At 43.1% G+C, this 21,138-nt stretch overlaps 1 protein-coding gene across 4 annotated transcripts in view; it reads left to right on the top strand.

Annotated features, from left to right (window-relative positions):
* The window catches only part of LOC143010220 (signal-induced proliferation-associated 1-like protein 2), an 82,431-nt gene that overhangs the window by 40,571 nt on the left and 20,722 nt on the right, over positions 1-21,138 (top strand). For 3 of the 4 annotated variants that reach the window (XM_076162445.1, XM_076162459.1, XM_076162437.1), the window contains exons 5-11: positions 3,377-3,551; positions 3,845-3,948; positions 5,119-5,276; positions 5,925-6,501; positions 11,517-11,791; positions 17,286-17,591; positions 20,646-20,792. In XM_076162445.1, coding sequence (XP_076018560.1) covers positions 3,377-3,551; positions 3,845-3,948; positions 5,119-5,276; positions 5,925-6,501; positions 11,517-11,791; positions 17,286-17,591; positions 20,646-20,792 — 1,742 coding nt within the window. The remainder of the gene's footprint in view (positions 1-3,376; positions 3,552-3,844; positions 3,949-5,118; positions 5,277-5,924; positions 6,502-11,516; positions 11,792-17,285; positions 17,592-20,645; positions 20,793-21,138) is intronic. The other variant, XM_076162452.1, reaches the window with a different exon arrangement.

Genomic DNA, 21,138 nt, shown 5'->3' with positions numbered 1-21,138 from the left:
TAGTGTAATTACATTTGTTAGCATGGGCCCATCTTTACAATTAGCAAGAGACAGGCTCTTATAATGAAGTGTGTCAGCCATGTGCCTCTTGTATATTACGCTTTTGTCTCATAGTCACACAAGAGGAGAGTAGTGTCCTCTCCAAAGCAATTTCAATATACAAGGGTTTGAGGAAGTTCTCCCTGCTTGATCACTATGCAACAGATATCTCACGTGGGAGTGTGTTCACCTCTGTGCAACTCCTCCCCGTGCCTTTGTCATGAGGCAATTTCTGGCATGGCATCATGACACACAAATGAGCAACAAAGTCATAAACATGCTCTTAAACTACTCTCAGAGGAGAAAAGTCGGAGTAAGTGGGGCTTAATCTCTTCCAAGTAGCACTCCTCCTCACAGACCGCAAACCAAAAGCTCGGATTTATATTTGGACATCAGTATTTTTGCACATGTCTGTTTTAATCATTAATGTTGTGCTTGCTGTGCAACTGTTTAATATGTCAACCACCTCCACCATCTACTTTTTTTTTAGCCAAGCTGGACTTTGACCAGCTCTCAAATGTGTGTATGTGTAGAAGCTAATGTTGGCGATAAAGAGGTAGAGCTTGTATTATGTGAAGAGCTGACATACCCGTTCTTTTTCAGCTCTGCCAGCCTCATTTTAGGTTTTTTTTATGCAATAGATGTTAGTCAGATGCGTGTTAAAAAAGGCTTATTTCATGGTGAGAGCAAGTGTCCTGGAGTATGGGAACCACCATAATATCTTTTGTCACAACTGGCTTTATGATCAGTTCTGCAGAGCCAATATCCCTAAAAGCATTGTGCCATACACGCTGTGGCTGTAAGAGGAGAACCCAGCATATGTGACTGTACTGTAGATCATTGACTGAGCAGACTGGGAAAAGCATTAGGCTGTTAATCAGATTTTGAGATGTGATTTTTAGGTTGAGAGAAATCATAACAATAACTTATAGAGGAAGCCGTAAAAGATCCAGCTGTTGTTCCAGTTTTAAGACTAAGGCTACATTATACCCTTTCTATACTTCAATAGTTTTTCTTGCTCAAATGAGGGTTTAGCATTTTGGTTCTCTGAGATGGACTTAAACAGAATAAGTAATCATATTATTGCTTGTCAAAGCATATTTATTTAGTTATTCCTCTGTGGACAGAGTAGAATAATGTGTTTTCTGACGTGCAAGTAATACTGGAAAGAAGATTCTGATCTGTATGTATAAATGATAGTTACATTGGCAGATATCTGATACATTTCAGATTTATTTAGGCCACTTTAGCAATGTGAGCAAAAATCGGGAATTGGGTCACTTGTGCCTAGTTGTGTAAATGTAACCTGAAAGCTTTAAAATAACTTTGTTCCTGGAATAAAAACACAAATATGGAACGTTAAACAAATCAAGGGCATCAAATGAGTCGGCCTCAGAAGTACAGTTCAGTTTTAATAGCATTCTGAGTACTCTGGATCACCTACTGAGACTCTTATTGCAGTGGAGACGCTTATCCCTCCCTGATGTGAAGCTGTTATGGTATTTGATATGAGGATTAGAGGGATGACATCATGTAGTGATCAACCCCCCCCCCCCCCCCTTCTTTATGCCATGCGTCAATTCCCAGTCATTTGTCCTCTTTTGCACCATTGCTGCAGATTTTTAGTATATCTATCCACCGAGAAAAGCACTGCAATAGAGATTTCATGCAATAGCCAGAATATGGGAGCCATAGTTTGGATTTGTGCTGCATTGGGAACCTGCATGCAGACAGATGTCAGTGATTTCTGCTCTCCACACTTAGCTCTCAGGACACTGCTGTATCCCTCAGGTGTCTCTCTGAGCTCTGTAGAGGGAGTTTTGTCCCAATTTCTCTCTATCCCCTCATTAAGCCTCTCTCCATCTCTGCGTTTCCCTCATTTTTTGTGAAGGAGAGGGAGTTTTCTACAGCCTCCAGCACTGGACAGAGCGAAAAGGAACATGAGATGAAAATCCTCTAAAATAAATGATGCTCTGCTTTTGAGCAAGTTGAATGGATTTAGAGGTTTGTTAAATTTGACATTGTTGCTTCATATGGCTACTGTCTCTTTTCAGCAGCAGATGCCATCAAAAACAACTCAGAGACAGTAACACAATGAGCTCCATCTCAGGAATATGACTCATACCGTATCTGTATATGTGCTGATGTGTCGGTACATTTCAGAGAGCCACAAATTTGCACCAAAGGCTAGCGTGTTTGCTCTTGCCACTGGCCTGTCTGTTAAGAGGAGCACAAGGTTAAGTGGGCCCATATAATGCAGGACCTAAAGAGACCACATCATTGCACACCATGACACTTCCACTGGGCTTGATGGTATAATAGCCTTGTGTCACTGGAGGAGTTTCAGCACAGTGCAGTGTGATGGAGGAGGTCACCATGACAACAGTGTCAGGCGCACACAGGGAACTGATAACCTGTAAAAGATGAAAAAGGCAATTGCAATTCACGTTAGTGGGAAGAGCATTTGTTGGCTTTCACATTTGGAAAACCTTTTTGTCTCGCCAGATTGACCATGTGTCAAAAATCAAGATAATGGAAATTGGGCAACAGGTGTGAAAAGATGGATTATTTCCTCCCCGTTTACCCTCTTCCTGGCATCAGGGAGCTGTAAGCCATAAAGGATTCATGACTGCCATAGTTCATTGGTTGGAGAGGCCTCTCACTGTGCAAGGACATCACCGTCTCTCCACCGTTTCATTTCTACACACCTCCTCATGAGACAAGATCACATTGGACCCATTGTTTCTCAATGTGAGCATTCACTGTGAAAACCTATGAGACCTGGCTGAGTGGAGAGACGGTGAATAAGACACTTCATTGCGGTGTGTGTCATTGAGTCAGAATAAATTTTGCTGAGACAAACATTGTTTTATTGGTGTTGGATTGGAAAGTTCTCATTGTTTCTATCTCATACCTTTTAAGTGTATTTCTAGTTCTTGCTCTAGAAACATTGGGTTGAGTTCGTGGCCTTTCTTTTTTTAGGGATGATGAAATACTAATGATGGCAGCTTATGGAGTGTTATGCTATAAACCAGGTCTATCCTGATTCCTGCTTTAAGTCTGTCATCTGCACCCTCGATGCACCACAGCTGCTCCTGAGTAGCAACTATTAGCTTTGGTTGATTTATGCTCTGCCGAGAGTTCATAACTGTGCCTTACAGACGAGGACTTCAGCTTTGGAAGTAGAAGAGTTAAAGAGGCTTCATATTAGCTGTGACAAGATGGAAAGTAGGCACTCACCTGCTTTGAGGGTCTAATGTATATCTGAGTGTGTGTGATGAATATCAGCCGCAGGAAAGAATACTCGCTGAGTGTTTGTATATGTTCTTGGTTACAGCTAAGCTTCCAGCACAAAGTGGGAGTGCTGTACTGCAAGGCGGGTCAGAGCACAGAGGAAGAGATGTATAACAACGAGAGTGCAGGACCGGCTCTGGAGGAGTTCCTGGACCTGCTCGGACAGAGGGTGCGCCTCAAAGGCTTCACCAAGTACAGAGCTCAGCTGGATAACAAGAGTAAGACGCGCACCAAACCCCACATACATGAAACACAAGCCTGCCCAGTCCTGATCCTTTATACAGTGAAATTTGGAAATAATGTGCTGTTATTGTCATCTTTAATTTTTGTTTTCAGCCGTAGATGTTGCTATCCTTCTTGTCTTCTGTAAACATATTCATAGTGTAATTGGCCTCTAATATCCAGTAGTTTCTTGATCTTGGTCAATATGCGATACCACCATAACCTCATCTAGAACAGCACCTGCTTTTCAAGAGATCAGAGACCTTGATCACCATTTTCTGTGTTACAGCGGACTCCACAGGCACCCACTCTCTCTACACCACCTACAAAGACTATGAGCTGATGTTTCACGTGTCCACCATGCTGCCCTACACACCCAACAATAGACAGCAGGTCAGTAAACTCCCTCTATTACTTCCATCACCACTGTTTTACTCTGTGGCAATCCAACATTCTAATGGCGGCTCTTTTTTTAAAATACCTTCAATCTCAGTCCCTGCCAATCTCTCCCCATGTGGCTCATTTTGCCATGGTAATAACCTAACATCTGAAAGCACGAGCATTGCCACGGTAACAGAGCCCCATAGGGGGATTTTAATCAATCTTTCCCCAGGGACCAAACCTGATGTGGTAGATGGCCTGTCTGCGCTAACAAGTGGGATTAAGTGGTTTTGTGGCAGAGTGGCAAGCAATGGCCGGATAATGCCGTGATAACAGACTTTTACCATTTTATTCTTTTCCCTACCGGCATAGTAGTTCTTATAAAAAGGTGCTGACACAATCCTGTAGAGGTTCTAACAGCTAACGTACTGAAGGAATCGGCCAAACTCTCCAATGACAGAAGAGTTTTAATCTAAAAACTTGTGAATGGCAGGATTTAGGACCTTTTCACTCCTTTTCCTTTCTGCTTCTCCAGTTGTGTTTAATTGGGAGGGATTGTCATTAAATCCCTGATGGTAATCTTCGAGCAGGCCCAAGCAGATCTGAATCCAAGTCATTCCTCCATCCCTTCCAATTCACCACTGCACCCTCTAATCCGATTTGTTGCACTCTTCATAGCAATAAGTGAATGAGGTTATCAGCACCATTCAACAATACACACACACTCCTAACTCTGTTTGGCAAATACTGTATATCCCCATCAGGCAAAATCCCTTCATCCCTATTTTGGACATCTGGCAAGGGATATCAGGATCACTGCTGATACCATCAAACTGCCTTAACGGCTCTTTAAATTGTTTGGTGTTTGTCTTGAGCTGGAACTGATGCTACTGATAACAGTGACACTTCTTTAGAGAGAGGCTTGCATTTCATTTCCCTGACTTGTTCCCCCTCGGATGCTTTCAAACGGAGAAATTTGCTGCACTAGGATTGTTTTGACTGAACACGATGCAAGTAACATTTTGGTCCTGGGAAGTGCATCAGCTGCAAAAAGGGTGCAGCTGCACATTTAAAACACGGAGGAGATGATTGAATTTGATATTTCATGGTTTGACAAAAAGTTTTCTTTCCTTATTCGCCCTTATGTTCTTATTTAATTGTGTCTTATCCCTTGTTTCATAGTTATTAAGGAAGAGGCACATTGGCAACGATATCGTCACCATAGTATTCCAGGAGCCTGGGGCACTTCCCTTCACCCCGAAACACATCCGCTCTCATTTCCAACATGTGTTTGTCATCGTCAAAGTCCACAACCCCTGCACTGATAACGTCTGCTACAGGTAAATCAAACATCAAGCCCCCACCACCACGGCAAGTGTTTCTCTTAGACAAAAAAGGATACATTAAAAACAATGAATCTGCAGTTAAAGGCATTGACTCAAGCCTGCAAATGTTAGAACTCTTCATCACAGGATGAGAAGTGAATTGTGATGAAGACAATTTGGGAGAATATTTAGCTTTGGATGTCTTTTGCGTCAACGTCTTTTGCGTCAAAGTCTTCATGCCAAATGGCTCTATGCAAACTTTATAATGAAGCTTAATTTGAAGAAATAATAATAGCCTGCTGAGTGCTCTCTCGTGGATGTGCCAGAGCCTCGTAGTAATGAGTGGGAGTCACAAGGCTCTTTTGATCTGTTCAGTGATGATCCAGTTATTATCTTCAGAGACACTTTGAATTATGACTTACGACTCTCTCCTCAAATGTTTTCTGAAGTAAAGATGTCTCTGGTTAATAACAGCATTTATTGAACGGAGCAGAATTAGTCTGAGCTCCACTCAGTTTTTAATCTTGAATAATTCCCCTGAAAGCCATATAATTTTAACAAATGGCTGCTTATTATACAAAGCAACTCTCTGGCACACAGTTCACTTTCTCTTTACTGTCAATACCATAGATCCACATTGTGTGCTGTCTTGTTGTTTTCCAGCGTGGCTGTGTCCAGATCCAAAGATGTGCCTCCGTTCGGACCTCCTATTCCTAAGGCTGTGACTTTCCCCAAGTCTGCAGTTTTCAGGGACTTCCTGCTCGCCAAGGTCATCAATGGAGAAAATGCAGCACACAAGTCGGAGAAGTTCCGAGCCATGGCGACTCGTACGAGACAGGAGTACCTGAAGGACCTGGCAGAGAACTTTGTTAGTACAGCAACGATTGACTCCGCTGTCAAATTCAGCTTCATCACCCTGGGAGCCAAGAAGAAGGAGAAGGTCAAACCCAGAAAGGACGCACATGTGTTTAGTGTTGGTGCCATCACCTGGAGTGCTCGCGCTCGGGACTTTGGTCAGTTGATGGATGTGGACTGCTTGCTTGGTATATCCAATGAGTTCATTGTGCTCATCGAGGAGGAATCAAAAAATGTGGTCTTTAACTGCTCTTGTCGAGATGTCATTGGTTGGACCTCAGGGATTATGAGCATTAAGATCTTCTATGAGCGTGGGGAGTGTGTCATGCTATCTGCACATGACAACTGTGGAGAAGACATCAGGGAGATGGTGCAAAGATTAGAGGTAAGACTTGTAGAGTGACATCTATAATTCTCTCTTTAATGTTAAATTGTGCATCAGCTGTGGCTCATTAAGGTTTTTGTCTTCGTTTGACATATATCAAACTTCTATGTCCATGTTATTTAGCCATATTTTGTGTTTAATCTCTCTAATCTGCTGCCTTGCTGCAAGAGTTTCTGTGTATTCTGGACACCTGTCATGGTTGTAACCTCTCTTACCAAACGATTGCTAGGATAGGCTGCAGCCCTGACCTTGCTCAGGAGAAACAGGTGTACAAAATGGACATCAGATAATAGGATAATTAGTAAGATAGCTCATCAAACAGTGTATTCCACCAAAGCACCATATAAGTGACATGCTTGTGTAGCTCATATAGCAACAGTAGAATACCATGAAGCATGAAATGGTGTTGTAGTGCCAGTCATGCTTTGATGACGACTGTGTATCACAGAAAATGGAGGACAATGGCTGCTTGACATTTAATTGCAGAGACGTTTCAACATTTGATCCTGGTCTCCGTGGTGAGAGAGCAAACCTCACCTCTAATCACACACTGTTATTTTCTTTTCATAATTTTGTCAGCTGAGTTGATTGGTTGTTTAACCTCCTGTATCCTGACAACCTTTTGTGCAACTTTATGCTGGGCTTCCGTTATTTCATTCTTCCCTTCTCTTTCTTTCATTGCCTTTCCTCATATCATTGTAAGCGCACAGCTTCACAGCATCGACCCAAAACACTTTTTTTCCCCGACTTCCTCTTTTTTTGAGGAGCCCGTGGCCAGCTGGTTGTCAGGGGACGTGAATGGGTTTATAACCTGCCGAAAGCTTTCTTTGGCACTTCATCTAAAACGGGCAGAGGTGTATAATCAAGGGCTCAGGTCGCCAATGCTTTCATGCCTTTGATGAGAATAACCCCTCAGCATTTTCATCAAAATCAAGACCATTTTGTTCTGCTTTCCTCATTTAAACGAGTGACAGATTAGGGGTAATGTGATTTGGTCCATTCTTGAAATGGCAAATGTCTGGCTGCAGGTGTAGGAGGTAACTTAAAACAGGATGGCACAACATGCTCCAACCCAGTTTTGAAGCAGAGGGGAGGAGACATGTTTTGAGGTCTCATAGACTAAGAATAGAGAACACTTGGCCTCAGACTACTTCACTGTTTTGGAGAGTTACCCACTTATTCCAAGTCTTCTCATTCCTATACTGTAGTTCAGCCATGGCCATCTGTATCTCTCCCTGCGCCTGGTTATATTTTGTCCGGAGTAGGTCAGGTGGGTCTTCTGTGTCTCAATAAATGGGTCAAAACACCTGGTTCCTGTATCCTAGGCACGGGCATCTGATGCCTCATTTCCGCTCCTTTTTGTTTTTTCCTATTCTAGTTTCCATGATTTGTTTACTGGAGCCCTAATCAGGTAACCATTTGTTTCCTTTAAATAACATTCAGATGGAATCCAGAAATCCAAACCTGAGCGGTGCCTGACTGTATTTATGTCTGCTTAATTATGCCTTAAGACCTCAGTAGGCTTCAGAGGAGCAATGTTGATTGGAAAAGAAACATTTTATGCCTGTTTTGGGGCAAAAAGCTCTGCCCTTGTGTAATCTCAGATGCAGTGATTGTCTTCTTGATGTTATCCATGATGTAGCATAGCGCTGTAAGCATATACATACAGCACAAATTATGTAGTTTGAAAGAATGTAAAACCCTAGAACTTCCACAGATCAATAGAGGTCAGCATGTCTGTGGAAAAGGGGCTTTCAGATGCTGTCAGACAATCTGACTTGCACTTTGATTTATACTGATGCCTTTTAAGCCCCTCTTTTACCCACCTTGACATGACTCAAAATTTCTATGAAACCCTTCCAAGCAAATAAAAATAAAAACAATAATATTTTGCTTATGAGTATGAGATACAGGCATGAGTATAACCTTTTCTGCAGGACAACTTCTCTCATAAGAGCCTACATGTACCATGTCGGCCCACTGGCAGTATTTCAAAAGGACACGGTTGCCATTCATGTCTGCTACTCTAATCATGAGAAAGGACATAGCAGGATACATTAGCATTTGTGATTAGCCAAAGGACATCACTTCCTCATTTGTTATGCTAATCCCCTCGTCACATTTACTACCCACTTACCCTAAGGATTTGTGTGGCAGATTTTCCAGGAGAAGCTCAAAGTGAAGGTGTCGACCTTAAAGTGTTAGTAGGTGTGTGTGGCTATTTGCGTGACACAGACAGTTCGGAGCTGCAGGCCCAGTTTGGTATGCGAGTATGAGCCGGCCAGGCATACCTCATCCGAAAGGTGTGTGTGTTTTCAGGAGCGTCGCAGAGGTTTGAGCAGACTCGTGTTTCACTGGTAGGATTTAGAGGCTGTCTTGCCTGTGATGTAATGCGGGGCAGACGGAGCAAGCAGATTGCCCAGTGTAACACAGAGAGGCCCAGTGTGAGAGTACAGCTAAAAGCTTGGTGATTATGTCCTCCGACTCCCCTGGGTGTCACTGAACTGGGTGGCCGTGTGTTCAGCTTTTATGGGACGAGTCATCCTGCCTGGTGTAATATATGCTCTTTTTTGTTTTGGTGCCTTTGTGAAGTGAAGGCCGTCTGCACTCATTTGTGAATATTTGTGTGTGTGTGTTTGTCTGTGGCCTCCTCCCTTTCACCTACGCAATGTTACAGATTAATGCTCATCGTTAAACTAATTGAACAAATCATCTTGCCTCCCGGATGAATTGTCTAGTTAAGAGTTTGCACAAAAACAAGCCGGTGGCCAACTTTGCTTTATAGCTTGAGACCTACACAATATGTCTTATCGGTTCAGGCTTTTATATTTCTACTATCCCACAAAATTTAATTGTGCATTGTCACGTTGGGTGTTGCTGTCCTAGATTTATCACAACTCTGCTATGAAACTGAGAAGAGTGGCGCCGCAGACAAGGTCACCAGTGTTACAGCTACTTCTAACCATTAACCTATAATGGTTACGTTTTATTTAACTACAAATGTGAGGCTGATGCCATTTCTTGAGGACAGTGTTGGGGTTGTAGTTTCATGTTACTAGTCCTCTGAGCCGATTTTGTGACTACATTTGGGAACAGTTTGACCAGCAGACATACATCCTGTTAGATAACAAAATACCTTCACAGGCAAATCCCCCCTATGAGATAATGCGTGTCCTATTAGATTTAGCTTTTATGTATTTGGGTGATGCTGATGAGAACCCAGGAACATACATTTTCTGGGTGGACTGAATAAAGAGCCTTGATGAAGGCATTAAGTCAAGATATTATTTAGGACTGAGGAATTACCCACAAAGGGCAGTTTGATTCATGGTCTCCAGTTCTCAGGCCATCGTCTTCGTCTAACACAGGCCAGGTACTTCTAGGCTTTGCCCCCAGAGAGCTATTGGATTCGCACTTGAAATTTAACTTGCCCTTAATGTTTCATGCAGAATTACTGTTAGGACTGTCTACTCAAAGTGCTCTCAAACTTTTATATATCGATATTAGCTTTTGACCTAGCAGCACCTAATGTAAACCAGTTCATTGCAAAACACGAGCGCTGTGACGCAAAAGTCATTTGATCACATTAACACAACAGAAGCATTTATCATTATATTGAAATGGGACAAAATTGGTCGATGGCAGTTCTGGCTCTCTCATCCCCTTCTATCTAACTGACCTCTACTGATATGACTACTTACACTCCAGACCAGAAGCCAGACCAATTTCACGAACTGGATAACCTCATTCCCTTTTTCCACATTAGTTCACTAACAACTCCAGCTTTCACCTTGAGATCATGGCTGGGTTTGACTGTGATAAATACACGATAGTCCATCACGCTTGTCTTGGCTCTCCCTTCACAGCGGGGTATGATTTCTGGCAGTGTGAGAATCTGGTGGAGTGTTGACAGGCCATAGTCTCAGCTAATGTGTCCCTGAAGCCAGCTGCCACTCTGAGGTAAAAGGAAACGGTCACACGCACAACTGAACCCGGACTAATCTGATGGCTGATTAACATTCTTAGGATAGAGTGTTAGTTTAACCAAAAGTTACGGAGGACAGACTAGCAAGAAACTGTCCAATACCTTTGTGTGATACCATGTTGAGGCCTTTGTATAAACATTTAAATGTCATCAAGGTGAACACAAGATACATTTGCATATCATTAGCTCTGTTCACATTGAAAGTTGAATATGGGCCAAGACATTTCCAGAAATTCATTGTAACTGGAATTCCATGTTATCCTACAAACACACCAGAGACAAATACTGACCGCAGTGACCATCACTTTGCATCCACAGCTCTGTAAGCGAGTGAGGGCAGTTTCTTTTCTTGCAGTCTGCTATATGATGATATGAATTGTTGATACTGGTTATGAACAAAAGCGCGCTCAGCAGCTGTCAGCTATGTATGTTGTGTTTAAAAGCCCTCCCTAGACTCTGATAATAGCCTCGGCTCTATGGCCCAGTCAGTATCTCGCTGGCCGAATTCAGGCTCAAATCCCTGTGCAGCACTTACATTGTGCAATAAGTTAGCTGCTATTGTTAGATTGTCCACAGAGGCAGGTGTGCAGCGTATGCGTCTTTCTAGCTGTCACTGTACAGCTCTTAGACTGAACCAGTTTGCTCGGTAATGTACCCTCTTATTAACTTAATGTTTGGTTCTTTGATTTTGCCGAACACATACTTCAGGCTCAGTCCCTGAACAGGATTTCCACTGTTCTTCTTCTAATACTTTGAGTTTGTATACATAATACAAACCTGCATACTGTACATTGAAGAAGGATTGTGTCAACTTGGAAAGCTCTTATTAAGGGATAGTCAGATGACTTTATTTCTTATGTTGAGCTTTGCCTGTGGAACAATGCATCCTGTCTCCTTTTCTGTCTACAAATCCTTTCAGGCAAATCATTGTGTCATCTACTTGATTGTTTTTAAGGTCCTGGATCATTGAAACAAAGATGAATATGATCTTTACAGCCCTCGGTGATCAAAGTGATTTTGATTTTTGCAGATCGCCACCAGAGGTTGTGAGACGTCGGAGATGACTCTGCGTCGCAATGGCCTGGGCCAGCTTGGTTTCCATGTCAACTTTGAGGGCATCGTGGCCGACGTCGAGCCCTTTGGCTTTGCCTGGAAAGCGGGACTGAGGCAGGGCAGCAGACTGGTGGAGATCTGTAAGGTGGCTGTCGCTACACTTACCCATGAGCAGATGATCGATCTGCTGCGCACATCTGTCACCGTGAAGGTGGTCATCATCCAGCCTCATGAAGATGGCACCCCCAGAAGGTAAATTCACACCATTGCTGCCTTATTTTCAAAATGCCTATCACGACATTACAGGTTGACCAAATGCATAAGAACCATATAATACTCTGTTGTACTTTTGCTCTGGTTTGTTATCCTCATTCTCCCATGCAGCCGGAGTAAATTAGCCTGACATTTGCCCTCATATTTGGGATGATTAGCCTAGAAAAATGCTTGCCTTTAGTTTTGTTGTAGAAGGTTTGATGTTGCTCTCTTAAAAATCTCTAGTGATTTCTCTGGAGAGGAGACTCTTTGTATTGATGTGGCATTGTTATGAGTAAAATCTCCAGCTGGGCTGTAGAGTCATGCAGAAATGGACAGTCAGCGTTTCTACCTAATCATAATGAGTGGAGCATTTTGATTAATGGCACAACTCTTTTTGCCACTGCCTGACAGCTCACATCTGCAGATAGCCTTCTTTCCTCCCTCACTTCTTTCCAGCAATGGGACTGTTTGGCTTTTTAGTGTGGCTCACCCATGGAGAGACTCCCTCACTCTCATTTTGTGATGGGTCGAGATGAAAGTCTGTGACAAATTCTTGATCCAAAAGCACATCTGCTTGTTTTTTCTGTGGGCCAAACAATACTGTGAAACATTTTCCTCTCTGTTTCACACTCAGATGTTCAACATCTTTGTTTTGGTTTTGCTTCAGGCTGGCAGATTTGTGTACCAATAAATGCTGTTCCCACTCAGTGCCATGTAACCACAGCAGTATAATAATACAGCAGCAATACAGAAACAATACTTCTACTGTCTGTTTTGATTTTACAGTTGAAACTATGTAGCTGTTAGAAAATCATAAACAATGTCAATGCCCATTTAACAGTTAATACAAATATAACGTATGCATTTATTCTTGTAAGTAGAAATAATATTCATGGCAGTATATTAGTATAGTATATTAATGAATATGCTGTTAAACAGGTGTGTGTGCATTTGTGCGTCATGTGTCCAAGTCTCCATACTAGGCACATGCAACTGTGTTTCAACTTTGGGTTCTGGTTTGGCACCAGAGGACTAACATATTTGCTTCTCCAGATGGTGGACTAACATGCCTCGTCTGTGAGTCCAACACGGCAGCCTCTCTGGCAGCAACAACTTATAATCCTCTTACCACCATCTCTGTTGAGAGATGATGATACAATCATAATCAAAGTCCATGGAAGCAGAACGCAGACAAAAAAAACATCTTCCAAAACTCACTCTGTGCCAATAAACATGAATCCAGCACGGTGGAGCTGTGGTTACTGGACGGAGGATTGGACGATTGATGGCTTTGGCCTGTTTTCTGTCCTTGTAAGACTTGGTTGGAATCCTACAACGTGCTACATCTCACTGCGCACAAATATGTGAGTGAGCTCATCCTGTTATGTCAATAATGCTCATATAATGTCCATTACACGTAATGGAGTGGGATTGATACATATATGGTATTTTCTAATGGATGCATTGGACAGATTAGTAGACATTACTGATGAAGGCCATATTGGAAGCTGATGCTATTGAGTTCAACTGGGAGAATTCCCACTTTCACTGACACAGTGGAGGCTGAACAGATTCTCATTGTATTCATGTGAGTGAAAGTTCAGTCTAGAGCCCTGTGAATTTTCTCCCAAGACTCCAATCCAGGGGTGAGGGGTCAGATGAAGAATCTTGAGGGCCCTCAACTCTTTTCGCTGTTGCATCTTTGAGTTGCTAAGTGTTGCAGTCAACAATAAGTGTTCCAGTTTCTCCATTATTATCTCAAGGGAAAGGAATTCCACAGGGGCCCAAAGGACCCTGTCAGTCCCCTGTGGCCAGAAAGACGGGGGTTCGTCTAACAACAATGGACAAGAGTCTCATGACCTCCAGACAATGTACCCTGGCTCCTGACTGCTACCATGACAGGGAAAATGTTCTCATAAGCACATGTTCAGACTATGACAAATGCATTTCACTTTACATTTGCACTGTTTGGAAAACTGTACATCATTTAGCCAACTAGAGTTTCTTTGAGTTCTCCAGAATCAGCAGCAGGATTAATACAGTTAGCTAAATATTCAAATTGTTTTTGGAGGAAAAGGCATATTTAGACCCCTGTGGTTCACTTTGCTTTGCTTTCTTGTTATTAGACATAATATAATTTCTCAGCAGAGCTCCTCACGCTGTTTATGCCTGAAAGGGGTTTACCCTCGTCTGTCTGAAGCTAAAGGAGATATGGCTCTAATATGAGCCTTAACTTGGAGTGTATTTATTTACACTGGGGGCAGGATGTGGTTTTAGCCCAGTACCGTACCCAAGGGTTTTCCATCATCACTCTGAATAGTTTTTAAACAAGTTCAACATGTTAGCCTTGGATCAAACTAATGCAAGGAAGAAGAAAAGGATTAGCTGTTTGAAATGGAATGTAATGTAAAGAACATTGTGGCAGTGTTTGTGTGTTGAGACATTTTGGTCTGTGGTCACCGGAGATGTATGGGTAAATACAAGGATAACTACAATATCAACAAAATGGATGTTTATCATAAAACATACAAACAGAGACACACTCCATAGATTTGGATCAAAGATGTACTGTATACCCGCACAGGGTGATGGCTAAACTGAGTTTAAGCGGCTTCCACCTGCACCAGACCTCAGTTGATAATGAGAATTGCCTGTGACATTCAGATGGCCACTTGTGACCTTTCCTTTGAGGTGTCTTCAGACTTGTCACCATGGATATCATCTGGACTGAAGTGAGGCCAAATTTCTCACTTCACATGTCGACACCTTGTGAAAAGGAGCGCGGCAAAACCAAAACACAAAACTTTTGGGGTTGTGGTTTAGCGTCACAAGTGGCCCATCGTAATTTCCCACATTCTTTCGGTGAGATCAGATGGCAAGGCATCTTTGAAACGATACTTTCCAGCACACCTCACTTAATGAACATCTTTACAATGGTCTGTAAAGGGCCTGGTGGAGGTCACAACCTCTCTGGCTCTTCTGCTGTGACTTGGCCTCTGACTGTGGGAATGGATTAGCATGTCCTTCAGGCACTGACCTTGTCATTAAAGTGACAGCTCTCTGACTGAGGTCTAAGGTCCTGTTGTCACATTGATCAATAGTAATTCACTGGGAGCCAATTGACGATTGAGCTGTTTATTCATCTCCATTTGAATAGTTGAGCTGTGAAAACACAACACTCTTTAAAAATGCTGAATCTCTTTGTGGTTGTGCTATTTCCTCTGGAACACAAACATAACAGAAGCACTACAACTTCAGTGTGAATGAGGAAATAAAATGAGTTTGAAATACGGTTTAAACCACTTTGTTGATTAAAAAAATGGATTTACAATAGAAAAAGGGTAGAAACAGAAAAGATTGAGTTCAGCGAGTGGGGCAGTCGTTCTTGGTGGAATCAAGAGGAAGCAGACGGTATTTAAATTGTCACCAGTGGCTGGCTTCCTCTTTCCTATGGCCGGCTGGATGGATCTGATGGCTCCTGCCTCCCTTCCACCAGCCTCCAGCTCAGGTTTAACTGTTGACCAAACACCCATTTCCTGCTGGTACTCCATGATTTATACACAGGGAGGCCGAGTCCCCCCCTATACATTACAAACAAAAAGCACATTCCACACAACACACATGCTGACGGTGAGGCCCGGGGTATTTCCACCTCCAGCTAAGCTTGTGCTGCGCTATGGATATAACAATCTTTGGAGAAATTAACGTTGTCAGTTCTTGGTCATTCCGGTGCAAAAACACAGCAAGACACAACAGCTGAGACCTTTCCTGTTGACAAGCTGTTAGCGAGGTTTTAGTCCGTCGGAAAGTAATGAGGTGTGGCAACCTGGCACAAGAGCACACACGCGCGTTTAACACTCTCATTAGCACTCTCGTCTTTTGTCGAAGATGTCACGATTTAACTGTTGATGTCCCATCACCCGTGCCGATCTCATCTCCTCTCTCACGCAACAGCACAATGATATCATGGCTTAACCCGCCGTTTTCTCTGACAGATGTCTCGGATCTTATGATGCTGTAATGTCACTCATTGCACTTACAATCCCATACATCAAGCCACTTGCATAAATTATTTACATGAACGTAATGATGTGGAGGTTACAGAACATGTCATCAACAGTCCCTCACCATGAATGAGGCCATCTTATCTATGACATAGACCAGATGGAAGAGACAGATTGGACGAAGGAGGAGGAGGAAGTGAAGGATGATCTTCTAGTATGATCTTGTAACACCCACAGCTCTAGTGGTAGACCAGTTGTAAACAGCCCAGCCACCCATGCCCCAGTTTGATGAAAGGGTCTCTCTGAGAGGGATTAGAGCCCCCCTCCATGACAGCCTTTGCAATCAGCCAGCGCACCCTCCTCAAGCTGCTCTGTGTGTACATGTATGACCACAGCAAAGTATACACGGCTTTCCGCCCCCAATGGATTTTGGAAAATGGACCTGGGGGGGCAGGGCAGTGTAATCATTAGGGTCACGCTTGAGATGCTTTTGGAGAGCTAGCAGAACACCCAGGCTGTTTAACACTGACCCACCAGCCTGTCCTTCCTTTGCTTCCAAACACACACAGGCACACACACACACACACAGGCACACACACACACACACACACACACACACACACACACACACACACACACACACACACACACACACACACACACACACACACACACACACACACACACACACACACACACACACACACACACACACACACACACACACACACACACACAAATCCCTTTTCTACAGCCCCAAAGATTAATGTTGCATGAAATGGCATCACAAGCCCTGTCCATCCCAGGGATCTTCAGTGGTGTTAACAGTAATGGGATGGAGATGGAGAGAGGAGATGCCTCCTGTGCGCAGCTCCTCATGGGAGGCTTATATTTGATTAAGTAGCACGATGAGATTTTCAACTCTATTAAGACATGGAAAGTGTTTTGACTTGTTTTGATGTTTTCTGATTGCGCTCTCTTTCTCTCTCTCCATTTGTCTTCAAGAGTGTTCTTCAAAAAAATACTATAGTGTCTCTGGAAGTATGTTTCACAGACAACGTGTGTGTGTGTGTGTAGTCATGGTAACACTGACACCCCTGCACACGTACCCCACCCTCCACATACCTGGGGTCAGCAGTATTTTACAGTGTGGAGAGCTACGTTGTACTTGCTACAACAATACAATATATGTACAATACTATAGCAGCAATGTTATTATTGTATGTAAACTGCTGAAGTTACTTAATAAATAATAATAATAAGCCGGGACTTAATTTCAAACCTATTCAATAACCTTTTCTGAATTTTGAGATGATATTTGAAATTGTGTGCTTAATTTCTACTTCTCCAGTCAAGATCAGTGGTGGTTATTTTCCTGGCTTTTCAGTAAGAACTGCCGTGTTTTATTCCTTCAGTGCCAAATCATGCTGCAGTACCTTCAAGGCGGCCTCCAATTAAACCAGGATGTTCTCTTCTCTTTCATCCAGGTTCTCGTTGCTGGCGTTTAATCAGCCGCTCTCTTCCTCCCTCCATCCTAGGGGCTGCTCTGAGCTCTACCGCATTCCCATGGTGGAGTACAAAGTCGACAGTGAGGGAACACCCTGCGAGTACAAGACACCCTTCAGGAGAAACACTACCTGGCATCGGGTGCCCACGGCGGCGGGTGCACCTTTATCTCGAGGCTCACCCACGCAGGGTCCCGAGCGCTTGCAGTGCCAGCAGATCCTTCAGCAGCACCAGGCGGCCATCCCACGGAGTACCTCCTTTGACAGGAAGCTACCAGATGGGACCAGGTACCACACTGCTACAGATTCTCTGCCCTCCCCTGCTTACTTCTCCCCTTTCTCTTCACCCCCTCTGTGCCTATTCAGAGACACACATTCAAATTATAAAACATCACGTTGTTCTTGACAGTAGAAAACAACTCAGGAGGCCTATAATTTTGTCAATATAGATAATGAATCATTCTGTTGAGACACTTGCAGGAAGCAAAGTGGCATCAGAAGGATATTAGATAGAAAAATATTCTGTTCACTGTTTATTGATCCACCAATTCAAGAGCACTAACCGTGCTGAAGCACTTCTGTTATCTGCCTGTAAACAGATGGAGTGCTTCTTGGTTATTAAATATACAATTAACGTGAATGGGATTTCTGAAATCAATGTTTTATCCGTGCTGCTATGGGCTCCATCAGGGGCATGGAGTCTGGGGCAGTCTGGGTGAGCAGGCATAAAGAATGGATGGACTGAAAATGAAATAGTGAACAATGTAATGCAAACAACCTCACTTGTCAGTACTGCGTGGGTGTGTACAGATCATGCTTGATTGATATCTCTTTGACCCTTAACAGCTTTGTTGTTCCTGGTATGGAATGACACCTGATTCTTCTTGAGTGCAGACGTATGTAGTATCAGCAGCTTCGACATCAGAAGATATCTAATCAGCCAGAATAATTCTGAAGAGCAGCATACACTTTTTCACGTTTATAATTTCACTCTAGCCTTTTCTCACTACGACACTGCCATTGGATCAAAGCTGTTTTTTAATGTAATTGTCGCCCTCGTAATGTCACTTGTAATATTAAAGAGAAGATTGCAGTTCAAAATATTTTGATCATGCCAAAATGAAGGCACTCAAACACAGCTGAACACAATAATAATGTCAATTCAGAATATGACCCAGAAACCAAAGGAAATGGAAATGATCAGACATCATAGCATTCAAAAGATGCATCAAATCTTTGAACTCTTGGCCTTTCTCCTTAGGTAAAAAGCTTCAGTAACTCTTTGAGGGTTATTGCACCATTCAGTTATTTGCATACACATAAATGGAGCATTTTAATCCAATGAATGCTCAGCTTCTCTTTCATCTCCCTTTAGATGATGAGGCCAGACTCAGACTTTGTTCCTGTCCTAGACTGTGTCTTTTTTGGACATCTCCATTGAGCCATGTAAAGCAATGATTTGTTCATTCTAATGAAACCCCTGCAGTCGCGATAACCTTTCCAGTGTGTCACACCGACCCCCCCTGGTGTTGCCTGTGCTGACTATACTGGGATAATGGCTGCCTTCTCTCCCTAATCAGACTCCCTGGCAGTGGGAGCACTCCATTCTCCCTCATTCCTTTCTTGCTATCTGCATGTCCCTCCAACTCCCCGTCTCCTCCCCCTTCCTGCACCCTGCCGAGGAGGAGGTGACGAGGACACTGACACGGCTCGGCTCATCTCATCCAATTACAGCAGAAACAAAAGGGAGAGCTCTTCTCTGGACTGCAGTGTGTAGCTCCCCAAAGGAAGTGGGAGTAGAGGAGAGGATGGGTCAAGAGTGGAATGAAGGAGTCATAGACTGGAGAGGAAGGAAAAGAGAGCAGGGGAATATGATGCCTTGTTGTCTAGAAATTATATCACATTTATTCTTGTCATTTTTCTCTTAAGGTCTTAGCTTATTTTCATTTTTGTTGTGGAAAGAAACTGAACATCTGTAAACTCTATAGGACACATGCCAATCTGATATCTTGGGTAAAACAGTGCCGACCCCCCTTCCACATATAGCTGACTCCAGACTTGGCACCTTAAAATATGACACCTAATATGCAGTGAGCCTAGGCCGACAGCCTATCTTTGTAGCCTCAGATGTTATTGCACAGAGAGAAAAATTAAGTTCAATATCCCCCTGACTTTTACACTGTGTCAAAGGGGGGGGCGAAACAGAACAAAAAGCAGCTGCTGCTGTTCCACATTAAGTGCTTGGAACCGACTGAGGAGACTTAACACTTTAACCGGGGAGGAAATGTAGCGATCTGGCCCAAGTGCTCGTTGATGTCTGCTGCGATTGAGTTACTGATAGTTTGGTGAATTTCCCATGGCGGTCAGGACAATAGAAGCCTGATGACAAAGCAGAAAATGGCTAATCATGGGAGTTTTCAACCTTCTACCCTTGAATTATAGTTGATACATTGTTTTGTCTCTACATGAATAAAATGGCTACAATCTAGGAACATTGCCTTATTCTTCTAAGTGGGTATTTGGGTTTAAAAACTGCACAATGGCCCCTAGTAATCCCAGACTTGCAATATGTAACAGAAGCAGAGATGAATGGTTAGTATGGGGAGCTATCGATGGAGACTTAATGTGAAAGCCATCTTGCCTTGTTATTACTGTCTTATTTCCGCCCGGTCAAGTTACCAACTTTAGTGTGCGAGTTAAAAGGAAAGCCTCGAGGCAGCAGCCAATGTTTATTTTTCACTAAAGATCATAGTCCACAAGCTTTTCCCGGCCTGGCCCAAGGTAAACAACAGGAGCCAGGTCGGTGCTAACGGTTACAAATTGAGGGTAGAATAGTGGTCAATTGAGGTAAACCCAGTAAGCTTCATTAGGTGCTTCCTCAGGGTGTTGTCATGGAACCAAGCTCTCGCCTGTAAGAAAATAGTTTCGGAGCAGAGTCAAGCTTGGGTTTCGCGGCAGAAATTTCCCGTGCCCTTTCACATTCAAAAATATTTCTCACTCGCCACTCCACAGCGGGCCACGCCATCTGGTTTACTCGCTCAGGCGTGTTATTACCAGAACTAATCTCCTTTTTCTGTTTGTCTTTGGAAAACAAGACACCTTCTCCTTCACTGTCGCCTCTCACGTTTTTCTCGAGATTATCCACGGTGCTCGTATGTAAGAGCTTCCGCGGTAACAGCCAATATTAAAATGTCAAAACGCTCAGCCGGGACGAAAAGTTTTTGCCTCTAGAGAGAAACAAATTTATCACTCCAGCACTCATAATCTGTATAAATGGGATTATCAGAATTGGTTCACATTCAACCCTTGTTGACTGTTTTGTTGCCTTGGGTGTTTCTGCAGGACAATGCAAGATATGGAAAATCCCCAGATCACGTCATGTAACAAGGGAGACCAGCACTACCGTAGCTCCCCCAGTAACCAGTCGTCGTCCAGCGATCCAGGACCCTGTGGCAGCGGCACCTGGTCCCAGCAGCCCGGATATGATGGGTACGGATTCACAGTATTCAATCCACGTTTTCTACTAAATAAATGCAGCTTCGGTGAAAGAAGCAGCAATTGTTCCCCAGATGAAATGACCAAATCATCATCCATTTTCTTCAGAAAGCAATCTAACAAAACAACCAATTATCTCTGCCTTCATGTAATGGCAGTGGATCTTTGCAGAGGGGGAAGATGTCAAAGGATGATGTTGAACATGCTGTGTTTCACTTTTATATTTTACTGAAGTGTTATTCTTTCCTTTGAGTCATCCTAAAGTTTTGGTGGCTTCCATGCTTTTAGTCATAAGAACACTAAGACTACCTCAAGCACTTCGTAAATCGTGTTAAATAGT

Source organism: Genypterus blacodes, unplaced genomic scaffold, assembly GCF_046128005.1.
Source record: "Genypterus blacodes isolate CSIRO-AG114 ecotype Tasmania unplaced genomic scaffold, CSIRO-AGI_Gbla_v1 ptg000012l_1, whole genome shotgun sequence".
Lineage (NCBI taxonomy): Eukaryota > Metazoa > Chordata > Actinopteri > Ophidiiformes > Ophidiidae > Genypterus > Genypterus blacodes.
The sequence above is the reverse complement of the archived record's forward strand: the minus strand, read 5'-3'. Positions and strand labels throughout refer to the sequence as shown.